Consider the following 14,476-nt stretch of genomic DNA (forward strand, 5'->3'; position numbering starts at 1 on the left):
TGCTGCTGTCCACAGTGGAATCTTTTCTGGGGTTTCACTTCTGCTCCGAAGGCCTTTTGGCTGATTGAATCAAGCCCACCCAGGTCACCCAGAATGACCTCCCTTGAAGTCAGCTGACTTTCACAGCAACACATGGATTAGTGTTTGATTGAAAAAACCGGGACTATAGCCTAGCCAAGGTGGTTCATAAAACCCAGCCATCGCAGGTGACAATCATCTCAGTGGTCACAGAGCACTCACAGGAAATCACTTTTTTTTTTTTTTACGTTCATGTGGGAATATCATTTGGTTTAAAAAGTCAGCTGCTAAGTGAAACCAACAACGTAATTTTCATTTGTAAACAGAGTGTAAGATGCAAAATTACATGGAACTCCTTTTTATACAGAGTGCACGAAACTCGCATACATTGCTGCTGCTACTGTGTGGGTAATTTCTTTCCACAATAGGCCTTTGACTATATGATCAATAAAAATGTGCATATGGCAATTTGTTACAGCATGGTTAGAAAAATTTCGCCCAATCCCTGCCTTGTTCTTGATGAGGAGACACTGAAGATCATTTAAAAATAGGATATTGTAGTTGTGCTCAAACTTTTAAGTCTTAGGACCTTTATATGTAACAAAATTCCAAAAGAGCTTTTATTTATATGGGCCATGATTTTGTTAGTTTGGGCGCTATTGACCAGGTGAACTCTCTCCTGGGAGCCTTGGACTGTGAACAATTTGGGAAGTTTACCCTGTAAAGCCCATCAGAGGAGCCTCTCCTGCAGGAGCCCACTGACTCTGGGTTAGGGATTCTTGGGCCGGGAGGTCTGATAAGTACACTTTTATGTAATGGTGGATAAAGTGCTTTTCCAATACCCAGCCAGTTTCAAAGTCAAGGAGGAAAATAAGACATAGGAAGGAAGAAACAATGCAAGAAAGGAAGGTGAGAACTAAAAAGTGGTTTGTTCAGATGATTTTTACCTTAATGCTTCAAAGATCTAGACCATAGACCATTTAAGGAAACTTGCTCATATTGTGCTGCATGCATAGACAAAGATTATGAGTAACGACAACCATCCCTTAAAAACATCTCACTGAATAAATTAGATGTCTGCCATTGAGTCATTGTCAACTTCATAGGAAGACAGAAGTGCTACGTAAGTATTTTTTGGAGCATTTCTAGGAAGCTGAACGTGAGTGCAGGGTAGAAATGGTTACCTGCATAATACAAGCAGTGACCTGATTATCAATCTGAGATTTAAAAAATGAAAAGAACTGAGGAAGTTTTAAGTAGACACAACATTCCATGATGATGCTTAACAGTTTAATAGCTAATCATTTACAAACACTCTATACAATAAAGCCAAGGTCAGGCACTAAAACATATTTCCTTTTAAAACATAGGTTTGCATTTACCATAGGTTTGCATTTAACACGATCAACAGGCAGTAATGCTCTCATCTTAAGTCAACTGAAATTTTTACAAAAAATCTGGAAAAACAACTGGATTTGATTATTGGAAACTGAGAAACAGGAGTGCAAGATGCCTTTATTTATAGGTCTGAGTATGGAATTAGAAATGTGGTAAATATAAACTAAACGGTCTTGAAAGAAAATAAACACAGGTAATCTCAGTAGATCTATCCTAAGTAAATTATTAATAAAGTGAGGAGATGCTCAATTTCTAAGGAAATTTGGGCACAGACGTTTGCTCTGTAAGGCACTGGAGGGCTCCGTGATCAGTATTATAAGCGACGCTATTCACAGATCTGAAAAAAACCTACATGTCAAAAATATGCCCTTGGACAAAACCGTTCTACCGGGGGTGTGGAGCAGAAGAGCAGGCTTCCAGGAGATAAAGACACCACAAGGGTTTGAGAAGGAAGACCCTTAAAAAAAAGAATATTTGATAGAAAGTTTCTGAACAATTTAATAATAAGTCACCTGAATAAACGATCAATACACAGATAATGGTGGTTACATTTTGTTTCTATTTTGCAAGAAAAAAGCATGAGCTGTAGTACAAGAGATTTATTTGGTTTCAATATAACAAAGTCAGTTTCAATCAACAAAATCGGCCTGGAGAATCACTGATATTAAGTAATGAAATAGAATCCAAGGGATGGCGTGAGAGAGACCTTCAAAGACTAGGGTCAGCCCCTGAAACACTGACTGAAGGCAAGGGAAGGCTCGAGACGGCAGTTTAGGTCCCTGCCAAGTTCTCGAGCTACTTTCTACATATGACGCTATTTGTACACCACATACCTATTGTGAGACTCGCGTCCCCTCTGGGGTTATCGATTACTCACACAGTCCTCCTGCTGAAGGGAGGCAAGTGCTTCGTATTCTACCCTCACATGCCATAGCATCCACGTGGGCTTCAAAATGTTACAGAGCACACGGAAATTCTCAGAAATCTTACACAACTTTATAAAATAGAATTGATAATACTTTGAAGAAACATTATTGATTATATTTCCTTTATCAGAGCAGCCTGGCTTAAGATGTATTGCTTATACTGTACTGTTTTAATGACATTCCATTTTTATATTGGCATGCCAGTTAAAAATTATGAAATGGCATGTTATTATGGGATTTTGTTTAAATTCTAGAAAAACTGAAAGACATTTTTTATTCAATTTAGCTAAACCTGAGGTCACTGAGCATAGGTGATTTTTGCATTTCTCAAAGGTTATCCTATGGTTTAATAAACACAAAGGACTCTAGAACACTAAATCTTGGGAGAATTAATAGATGAGGGCAGAAGAAGATTTAAAAGACATAATTTCTTACTTTTCCCACTTCAAAGGGTAGCTTGAGTTGATGATTAATCTTGCATTTCTAAATTCAGTTCCTGGATATTTTGAAAACTACCGTGAGGCTTAGTAATTCATTATAAAGTATCTGTGGTTTACATGCTGAATGATCATGTCAAGAGTTTTTGGTTTACTGTTATTAATGCAATATGAAAGGGACCAATTCCTAAAATTAAATGCATGGATCCTTCTGCTGAGAGCACATACAAAGAGAAAAGTCAAAGCTGCACTAAACACAGTCAAGCTATCTGAGTAGAAAGCGAAAGATTATGGAATCAGGTACAAGTATTTTACACTGTATATAAATAAGTCTTTTCAGTCCTAGAAGCTCACCTGAATCACTGAGCAGAGAAAGCTTCCCCACGTCCAACCACGTCCGAGCTCTCCAAGGACTGAAATGATCTCGTTTTTTCACTGTTCATTAGTATAGCACCCATTTTAAGAGCAACTATTTATAAGCACAGTGATATTTCAGAGAAAATAAAATGATAGGAGGAAACAAAAATTCCTTTGTTTGCAGCCAAGATGTGGGGGTTAGAGCTGTACTTGTTTGGAACAATTATTTGGAGGAAGTGTCACAACTGTTTTGAATAGCAAATGTCTATAAAATGTAGGGTCTGGGGTATAAATGATTTTGATACCTTCCGCTGAGAGACCAAAATGAACAAACAAACAAACAAACAAACCAAAAAAAAACCATGCCGTATGTTCTACAACTCAAATTAAATAAATCCCCAAATTTCAACTTCCACTAAAATATTTATTCAATTGATGATATCTTACAGAAATAAATAAGAGTTTTTCTTCTACTATAGATATATTTATATATGTCTGTGTGTATATATATATTTTTTACAAAATTGAAGCATATCAAATTGTTTTCCCTAAACTTTTGCTCGAAAAGGAATACTAGGAAACAAACAGAAAGACTGAAAAATGCTCATCATTAAATTATAAACACGAGCCTTCTGAATCTCAGCATGACAGATGAGTTAGAGCAAGAACACGAGATCTGGAGGTGCAGGACCTGCGCCCCACTGCTTAACTTGCTACGTGTCCTAGGTATGTTTTTCAATATTTCTGAACCTCGGTTCTCTACCTATAAAACAGGAATGATATTAATTATATCAATGTCACAGGATTGTTGGGCAAATTAAATACGTGAATGTACAGGAAAGCTCTTTACAATATGTAAAGAGCTACAAAAATAATAGTTCTATTTAATTTCCTATAAAAGAATCAATGCATATCTCCCTTCAACTGAAGAATAAGCACCAAAAATGTGTGTGTTTTCTTCAGCTGAATTATGTCAAACCTCGAGTGGGAAAATGCACCTTAACTAAGCACCAAAGCCTCTCGGACAACTGTGATCCAGGGGGTATTTCTATTACAGTTTTCTGGGTAGCTAAGTAGAAGCTAATGAGTCCTGAGGGTCATTTAAAACTTTGAAGGCTCGAAGAAAATAAAACAACATTTGTATTGCATCAAATAGCTAGGATACAACAAGCTACTCCTTAGTTAGCAATTCCAGAGTCCATTAATTCTTCACAGAAGAAGAAAGGCTAGGTTATTATCACTTGTAATTATCAGCTTATGTAAATATGATATTCTCTCACTCCAAAGATGAAATAGTAATCCTTGAGAGAAGTGTTAGTGAAATAAAATAACAAACTCTATCATAAATTTAGACGTTAGTGGTTCAAAGTGTAGTTACACAAGAACAAGGGAAATGAAAAGAATGCAAGACATCAGTACAACAGTGATTAAAAAACCTTTCCACATTTCCATATTATGATAAAAACTAAAATTATAAAAATTGCAATATTTACAGATACATCCATCTTGAAACATGTAAAAACAATGACAAGAAAAAATTAAAGATAGATAAACCAGTTTAGATAATTTTAAGGTAAACATTAACACATTTAACACTATTTAAAGTTAACTGCTTCCGCTGACACTACTTAACATGTAATGGAAACATGAAAAGTGTTCAGCGTTTCAATTTTTCATAGCAAGATACAGAAAAAAATAATTGTGTAATATTAATTTATTGTTAGGAGTTGTATTACTGCTAAGTTACTATGTACGTAGTTACAGTCTAAACCTTCTCAAATAACTAGGAGATAATATAATTCATCATCAACCTAAGATATTACTACCAAAAACTGGTGAATCATGTACTAAAGATCCTGGAGGCCCTTCCAAAAATGAGATTCACGTTGTCTGAACATACCAGGTCATATAAAACTAGGTTAGCATACTTTCTCTTATTCCGACTCTTTAAGACTGATCTTATCAAAAGAAAAGTACATATTACCTCTCTTAATTCCCTCAGATATAGATATTCTGTGGAACAAAAATAAATATTTTATTAGGAGTGAAAAATTAAAAATCTTCATAGATCTTTTGGAAACAGTATATTTAAAAGGACTCAATAACTACTAAGACGCTGTACAACTAAAAAAGTAATAAATTCATTCAGCTATGAATAGCATGTACTGACATCTACTGGATATTTTACTTACAACTTTGCTCTTACAAGCTATGAAAGTTTTGAAATACATCGAAATTTGCAGACTGAATTGAGTGTAGTTCATTCAAGTTCTTCAGTTTCTTTGGTAAACAGATCTGCCAGATCGGCCACGGTCCAGACGGAGGCCTCTGAATGCTTCGCAGAGGAGTTTGTATGACTGAGGATTTTCCAAGTGAGCAGAGTCGGAAAGAAACCCCAAGGAATTAATGATTAAATTTGTCTTCATATTGTTGTAGTCTTAAGTTCTAGCCCCTACGTTTTTGTAACTGAGCCTTAAGAAACTCCCAGAAGAAAGTAGGCGATGGGATCATTGTTGCACCTCGTTAAAATCAGTGAGGACCTGCAAACACTATTTTCAGGCTTAGTCATAAAATGTTTTTTCTCTAAACGATTAATAAAACAAAGAAACAAAAGCCCTGCCAACTGCTACTGAGGCTCTCACCTTATAAATTACCTTCTTGCTATCCAAAATTCATTTGTTTCAAGAGCATTTCAACAGCTCTTCTAACTGCTGTGGCAGCTTAAATACTATGCTGAATTCTGTTCAACAACATCAACAACAAAAGCCATCATGTTTGAGGCAAAAAACTGTGGTAACCTTTTTCCTTCCCATAAATCACCAATAGAAGACAATTTCTAGTTTCAAATTGCTTCTTTGCTCTCCATGCAAAGGCTCCTGAAGAAGCAATCCCTTCTAAGGAAATCCTCTCTACTGTGAGTATCTGCCAATCGTACCTCTCTCAAAGGATGTAGTAAGGCATTCGTTTACATTTTCAAATGACTTTAAAGAAAATTATGGAATAAATATTAGGAAGTTTGATGATTCTAAAGTTGACTTTTTAAAATTAAGGCTGTTTTGTTCTTTTTGCTTTTGTTCTGCTATTGGAATGAACACAATTGCCAGCTGAGTTTAAGTCCAGATCTTCTTATTTGCGTGTGACTAACATACATGAACAATGTATGAAGCAACACTGTAAATTTTGTTTTACAGGTATCAGACTAAGGTTTTTGTTGGGCATTAAGATAGACTTCATTTAAAAAGTAATCCAAAGTGCCAAAGAAATGAAGGATAGTTTAAATATTTTTATACATTACAATCCCTACTAATAAATTAAGTCAAATATAGAATGTCCAGTGCGTTCATTAGAAAATTTTGGACAGGCAGAATGTCACACCTTGCTTTTAAAAAGCATTTGCACTTTTATCTTTTGGTTGCATGAATGGTCATCAAAGTGAAAAGTTCAAAACACACGCCCTTACGTAAACGGGAGAACTTCCCCACTGACTTGCAGGAATTGTTACCCACCTCCTTTCGGCAGTCTTCAGCATTGCTTGCATTCTTTCTTCTATTGTTGCTTTAATTAAGAATCTGTGTACAATAGTAGGTCTAGAAAATACAACAATTATAAGTTTAAAAACACATTAAACCAAATGAAAACAAACCATTTATCATATGTTAATATTTATCATTCTGTTGGTATCCACCTTGGCAGGTGCTAACCCAGGGAGGGCGGCAGTCCAGCTGAGAATAAAATAAACTGTTTAATCTCAGTGAGCTACCATTTTAATGAGGAGAGACATACAACGAACATATAAACAATTAAGATATTTTCAGGTACACATATTGCCAGAAGGAGGCCAGTACATTAGTTAAAACATGGCTGATGAAGGAGGAATGTGAAAAGCATCCAAACAAAAAAAAATAGTAAATAAATGCAAAGTTCAAAAGGAAGAGAACACACTTGGCACAAGCTTAAAATGTTCGAGAAGCAGAAAGAAGGCTAGCATGGCAGCTGCACACTGCAAATGAGGGGCAGAGAAGTGAGTGAGATTGGAGAGGTGGGTACGGGTCAGATCCTGGAGTAGACAGGAGGGTCTTGGAGGACATGGCAGGAATTTGGATTATGCTGCGGTTATAATGGGAAGCCATGAGTGGGTTTTCTATGTGATTTGAGTTATACTTGATGATACTTTAGCAAATCCTTCGGCTGCCTTGTGGAGGAAGGGTTGTTAGGCAGAAAAAGAGACTTGGCAGCCAGTTAAGATGTTCTGCAGTGGGCCAGGTAAGAGGGTCGGGTTGTACTGTGGTCGTATCGGCGAAGACAGTAAGCAGTCAGTAAATCTGAAATATCTTTTAGAGGCAGAGCTGACAAGACTTAAATAACAGTTCAGATGTGAAGTATGAAAGGAGAAATATGGACAAGTCCTAGATTTCTGGACTAAGGAACCATGGATGACAGTGCCACATTATAAGATGGGGCACGGTGGTATGGGTGGGACGCAGTAGGAATAGTTTATGTTACCCATGGTAATATTGAGTTTTCTATTAGATAAGAACCCGAAGGAAGTGTAGAGTCCATAGATACAGGTGTAGAGGTAGAAGTGGATGTATGCATCTGGGACAGGAGTGAAGGGGACATGTCTGGGCTGGGGGACATTCGTTTCAGAGTCACCCACATATAAATGCTGCTTAAAGCTCTGGGACTGGATAAGCTCATCTAGAGATGACAGAGAGAGGAACAAGAATGTTCGGGGACCATGTTAAGAAGTAGATCATTAACATCACTCTGGGCCTCATTTCGGTGGCACAGTGAACACCCAACCAGGAAGGCTGAGCTCGGAAGGTAAGGAAGTGGCGGGAAGGCGGACAGCAGGGGAATGATTTTTCTTCTTAAGATAGAAAAAATTAAGATATATTTATGTGGTGACATATTACAAGAGGAACATCCTTGAAAATATAAAATATGAGAATAGATGGGATGTAGGACAAGTGAAATGGCTGGCTTTTGAAAGAACAGGGACACTTTCACTGTAATAAAAGGTAAGGAATGTACTGTGCCTTCCCACCTATTAGTATGATGAACTATCCATGCTCCTACCTAAAACCAGTCTCCACACTGACTGTGAGACCTCCTGTCTGCTCAAGGACTTTGTTCCAGCGTTTTCCCCACTCTCTTGCTTTAGTTTTTCTGTCTCTAATGAATCATTCTATTATTTCTCCCATATGAAAAAAAAAAAAACTATTTTGATCCCATTCTCTACCTTTTCTGGGTTCTTTGCAACAAAAGTCAAAAATACTTGTCCTACCAACTATCTACAGGCAGCAGCACATTGTGGTTAAAAGTGTGAACTGTGGAGGCAGAATGGCTGTCTGAAACCTGCCACTACGTTTACTAGCCATGCGACCTCAGACAGGTCACTTAACCTCTCTCTGTCATATAAGTGTTTGTTAATAAATAAATAAAACCCTATTCTCTCCCACACTCACATCAGGCCATTTCCTCCAGCACTGCACCCAAACTGGTTTTGATTTCCATGTTGCTAAGTCTAATGGTCGATTCTAACGACTCCATGACATTTGGAGAGTACGCGACACAGCTGATCATATCCTCCTCTGACTTACACTCTTTACTTGGCTCCTAGGACACTTCTCTCTTCTGGTTTCCCTCCTAATGCATTATTTGATCTTTACCTGTCCCCTGTGCTGGTTCTTCCTCTTCTCCCAGAGCTTTTAACTTTGGTGTGGTCTAAAGTTTAGTCCTTCCTCTTCATCTACACTCACTCTGTAGGTAATCTCATTTTTAAGTCTCATGACTTAAAAACACCAATATGTGCTGCTGACTTCCAAATGTATCTCTCTAGCCCAGGTTTTACTCCTGATTCCCAGACTTCTAAATCCAACAGAAATATTCATTTGGATGTCTAATAAAATCTCAAACTTATATCTAAAATAAGGTTTTATTCTCTCACTAAATCTGCTCTACCTTGTGGTCTTCCCCAGCCCAATTGAAAGCTACTTCATCCTTCCAGTTGTCTAGGCCAAAATCTGTGGTGCTAACCTTGACTCTTACATGCCACATCCAGTCTGTCTACAAATACTATTGGCTCTACCTTCGAAATAAATCCTGAACCTGACTACTCTCAACATTTCCACTGCGGTTAACATGGTCCAGGTCACCTTCAACTCTTGTTGGAATTACTGCGATAGCCTCCTAAGTAGCCTCCCTGCTTATGCTCTCCCTTGCTTCCCTTCCCCTCAGGCCGAAGCAGAGCACTCAGAATGAGTCTTTCAACACTTAGTTAGATCATCATGTCACTCCTCTGCTCAAAGCCTTCCAACAGCTTCCTCGGCCCTATATAATACCCCTCCCCCTCCCAGCCAAGCTCTCTGACTTCATCTCCTATTTCCCTCCTCTTTGCTCTAATTCAGCAACTCTGGCTCCTTGCTACACCTTAGACACACCAGGCATACTTCTGACTTATGGACTTTGCACTGAGTGCACTGTCTGCCTAATGTATCTACATGGCCCTGTTTATCTCATTTCTCAACTCTGTTCAGATGTTACCTTCACCATTAAGACCAGCCATACCTTCCTGCCCAGCCGCCAGTACTCTAATCCTCATCATGCTCTACTTTTCCAGCTCCTGACACTACTTATTACCTTTATTTTTTACCATCCATCTGCCTCTCGACCAACCTCTTACCATTAGAATTTAAGCTCTATGAGGGTATCTCAAGTACCTAGATTAGTGCCTGGCAAACAGAAGGTGCTCAGTAAAATTCTACTGAATGATGTAGATATCAATACAGACAGACTTGTTCAAGTTGGTGATGTAAAGAAGAGGTACTTCTAATCTGATTGTATCTGTTTTCTCTGTATGAGGCAAGATCAGTGTCAGTAGGGAGGAGGATGCAGAAGATTTGATAATCTCATCAGAAAGCAGAATAATGTATTTATGAGGGAAGCACAGTAGGACTGTCGAGTGGTAAAAATGGCCTTTTTAGACTTGCAGCCTTACACTAAGAAAAGTCCAGTGCATGCTTTAGAAAACACTGGTAAGACAGCAAGTCAGTGTTTAAAAATATAAGACAAAACTAAACACACACACCCACCCAACACACCAAATAAGACTTAAGTGCATTTTAAAGGCTACTTGGCAGTACTTTAGAATAAGCTTGCATTTATTACAATTATATTACTTTGTCATATTTTGCTAAGGGTTTTGTTAGATGAACATGTTTCTTTGTTGCTCAAAATTAAAAGTTACCATTTGTTCTCTTAACTACGCTTATACAGCAGTCCCTATTTCTGAGTATGGCACAGACCTCACTTCCTGCCATTCCTCTCCTTATTTAAAACTCTGGCAAGTGCAAACTTCTTACAGTGCTTAGAAATATTGTTTATCCCCTCTGTGTTTCTGAACCCGGAACTCTCCTTGGCTGTGTGAACAGCTCAATCAATATTTATTTGAGTGCTTAATATGAATGCATTTTTTTAAAAAAGCATGTGATATCCAGATTATACATCTGAGAGGCCTCACATAGGATAATGGTCCATTGTGATATTTGAATAAAAATAATACATACTATACAATATTCACTATTAAGTTTGCTCTGCGCCTTAAACTAAATTAATTATTTCTTGGAGTGGACTTGGTCGGGGCGGCAGGGGTGGGGGTCTATTTTCCCTAAGGGGAAGAATTTAAAAAGCAAGTATTTGTGTTTGGTATGCATGACATATACCTTCTTTTAATGCACATTACCTGAAATGACAAAAATAATCAATTCTTCTCAAATTTACGATGGATGCCTTTAACTCTGCAGTTGTCTTAAGTATTTAAAGAAACTTTTGATGAAGTGATAAGGGTAGTTTGTGAAGGACGGAGAATCTGGGGCTTTGTTTCTTGGAGAGTGGGTTGGAAATCTCTCGAAATGTCTTTTGGTTATATGTGAATGCTTGAAAATTTAATAAATAAGGAAGAAATTAAAAGTAAGTAGGTTACGATGAACATAAATGAAGAGTTTAACCAGTGAGTTGGATCTTAGAAAGCTGAAGCGATGTGACTGACGGTCACTCAAGCACTTACTTTGTTTGTCCGATTCGGTGCACCCTTCCTATGGCCTGGAGCTCATGGGCAGGGTTCAGTATGGGCTCCACCAAGAGAACATGAGTTGCTTCAATGATAGTTAGTCCATTAGAACCTGTGTGCAGGGGCAGCAGCAAAATATTGATTTGGGGGTCATGTTTAAATGCTGAAAGGTTCTCCTAAAAAAGAAAGGTACATTTAAATTTTAGCTGGATCAGTTAAAAATCAGAGCAGCATTTTATAGCTCACGTTTAATATACCGAACGGTATCCACATCATTGTGAAATGTGATAGCTAAGAAAATGTAAAATTACCAATTTCAGAAAATATAAACTTGTTGCTTGACTTTATAAGGAAAAGTGTCCCATAAGCTCACTTGTTCTCTATAATACATAGTGGGATCACAAGATACAGATATGTGATGTATGCAAATTCAACTACATGAGCTTAGAGGGAAAAAGAAAGAGAAGAATGTGCTAGACTGAGTATGAGATAAGAGACATGAATCTGCTCAATTCTCACTTGGTCTTTCTTTGTGTGTTTGTCTCTTCGAGTGTCTACCTAGCATTGTGTGGAGTGTGTGAAGTAAGGACAATTTGACCAGATGCAGTTTTGCCTGATGTAAGGTTTTTAGTACATAATCCCAGGGAAGGAGATCCCTGCCCCTTCAAAAGGTATAGCAAAGGCCATGTTTTGTTATATTAAAGAAATGAACCTCAAGTTCAGAAGATTCTTGCTAGGGGTTTAACTGAATAGGAAGAAAATAGGAAGTTTTTCTACTTTGCTTTTCAATTTTAATTTTATAAGTAATCAAGATACAAGCCTATAAATGCAAGTAAGCTAGTTAACAGAAGTTTCATTTTCAATTTGAATCCACTTCAAAAAACATGAATAAGATCTTGACATACCTGAAATGTCTTAACACGACTGATCTGCGCAAATTTCATGTTGTTGTCAGTGAGGGCTTTTGAAATAATATCTAATACATCTTGCCACTAAGAACACATAAAACAATAAGAAAATATTTATATATAGCTTTCATACGAAGAGAATTTGAAAACAAACTAAATCAAAATAACTTTTCTATCTCAGAATTAAGTAAACACCAAACCAAAACCTTTACATGAAGTACCATCAATATTATTCTTGAAACAGTAGTTCTTTTTTGTGTTTTTTTCTTTTTTTAAATCAAATGCTGGTTAAAGATAGGGCAAAAAAAACAAAAACAAAAACAAAAAAGCATCTTTGAGAACCGAATTAAGATAAACATAACTGATAGAAAATAAATAATGGAGGGCTTAATGAATATGCTTACTTATCTTTCAAAAATGAAAACTGGTAATTTTTACTCAATAATATAAACCTAAGAAAATCCCTAGGTAAAACTAATATGAAAACATGAAATGTAGCTTAAAAAACTTGTCTTGTGAAACATCCAATTTCTCTAAAAATAATTCTATCCTGTGGACATGGAAAAAAAAATCTGACATGGAAAAATCTATCAGTAATTCTAAATCTTACTTGTATTATGACAAACGAAATTAGTTCTCAAAATTCTCATAATTTTATTATGGCAAACAAAATTAGTTCTAATAAACTTATTAGAGACAGAATGTCAGTCTGCATTACTATTGAGGATAACAACACTGACTATACCGTTGAGAAAACGAGTGCTTTAGCCCCTGGATCTCTGAGCTGGATTCTCATCAGAGTTCTGACCACAGCTTCCACTTTTGTAGAATGGCTGCCCTTTGAATCCAAAGAAGAAAACACATTACTACCAAATAAAATTTAGTTAATAATGGCATGGGAAATCAACATAAACACTTTTATTATCAAACTATATGACAGTTGCATATTTATCTTTTATTTATATTTGCTGGAAATTTTCTTTAGCCTCAAATGGAAGAAGTAATGGAATTTACACCCTAAGAGAACTGAATGCAAAAGCATACCCTACTCACAGAGTGACAGGCCTTTGAAAGTAAGATTTTTTAGTTAAGTGGTTATGTTTGTAGTTAAAAAATTTTGTTACTTTAGGTAAGCAGAATTATATTCAAAAACACTCTTCACTTCAGATATTATGGCACTGGAAACATCAAGAGTACAATGAATCAAAATTTCAACTTAAGCAAACAGCAAAGAACCCAATCCATGAAGAATCCTTTCTTTCAATGGCATCACATAGGATAATGACAGAGGCACAAATGACATTCACTTGGACTGCGCAGATTTATACAAAGCTAGACAAACACTTAAAAGGTGCTTTTGCAGAGCCATTTCTATCATAAGAGTATGAAGATGAGAAAAAAAATGGAGAGATAAGAGAATGAAGAAATAAAGCAAGTGTTTTTATAGCCTCCGTTGAGGAAGGTCCTTGCAAGGTCTCATTTTCAAAAAGATATCCAAATGAAACACAAGCATAACTGTAAGCCTGCTATTTATTAAGCTGTTCCTTATAAAAAGTTACAAAGAAAAGAGAATAATCTTTTATAAGCAACATTCCAAACTGCAGTGCTAACTCTATGACAGAAAAGACCAGAACATTCCCTTTTATCGATGTCTGGCCAGTTCAGTGGTAGCTCTCAATGATCCCTTCCAAATGCTGCAGTTCTGAACCATCTGGTCCCAGTCCAGCTACTTCCTGCTATGAAAGAAGAATAATAAGGAAGTGTAAAAATCTGCTTGGCAGAACCTACATGGGCAGTGAGACAACTTTAATACCCTTTTCTTCCAAATGGAGAAAATGGCTACTGAGAATGCGAACAATGAAGGAAGAAGTGTCCCACAAAGGTCTGTCACTCTTGGTTTGTGCATGCACACCCTGAACAATTTGAAAACAAAGCCAATAAATGCATAATCCTTATGTTAGACCGATGCGTTAGGCAGTTTCTCCAAGACCAAAGATCATAAATTGATCATAAATTGTCATTAAAAAGGTTGCTTTGAGGTACTATGTTAAAAATTCACTCCCTCTATGAGTCTACCTTAATAAGAATCATAATTTATTGTTAAATAAAAATGATACATACAACAAAGGCTCACTCATCTCAAAAGGCAACACAGACAAGCAAAACTGTAGAAAAACCGAATAAAAGTTAGACAAAGTTCTGGTTTCTGTCTTATTTACTAGATATATCACAAGCACGTTTTTGATAATTTTTCAAAAATTACAAAAAAAGCAATATATGTTTATTGGACAACTAAGCTAATAGAAATCTACAGATTAAAATTTTAAGCTTTTTTTTTGGATACCTTACCCTCTTTAAACA

General features: G+C 36.7%; 1 protein-coding gene across 18 annotated transcripts in view; it reads right to left on the reverse strand.

Annotated features, from left to right (window-relative positions):
• Positions 1–1,294: 1,294 nt before the first annotated feature.
• SHPRH (SNF2 histone linker PHD RING helicase) overlaps positions 1,295–14,476 on the reverse strand; it is a 73,657-nt gene continuing 60,475 nt past the window's right edge. For 15 of the 18 annotated variants that reach the window (XM_016160269.2, XM_016160265.2, XM_016160258.2 and 12 more), the window contains 5 exons: positions 12,861–12,953; positions 12,113–12,199; positions 11,205–11,383; positions 6,643–6,723; positions 1,295–5,493 (listed from right to left, as the gene is read on the reverse strand). In XM_016160269.2, the coding sequence (XP_016015755.1) occupies positions 5,397–5,493; positions 6,643–6,723; positions 11,205–11,383; positions 12,113–12,199; positions 12,861–12,953 (537 nt within the window). In that variant the 3' untranslated portion in view covers positions 1,295–5,396. Of the gene's footprint in view, positions 5,494–6,642; positions 6,724–11,204; positions 11,384–12,112; positions 12,200–12,860; positions 12,954–12,980; positions 13,852–14,476 lie in introns of those variants that run through there. The other 3 variants (XR_001598895.2, XM_016160271.2, XM_016160270.2) reach the window with 3 other exon arrangements.

The sequence above is a fragment of the Rousettus aegyptiacus genome, unplaced genomic scaffold, assembly GCF_014176215.1.
Source record: "Rousettus aegyptiacus isolate mRouAeg1 unplaced genomic scaffold, mRouAeg1.p scaffold_m13_p_1, whole genome shotgun sequence".
Taxonomy (NCBI): domain Eukaryota; kingdom Metazoa; phylum Chordata; class Mammalia; order Chiroptera; family Pteropodidae; genus Rousettus; species Rousettus aegyptiacus.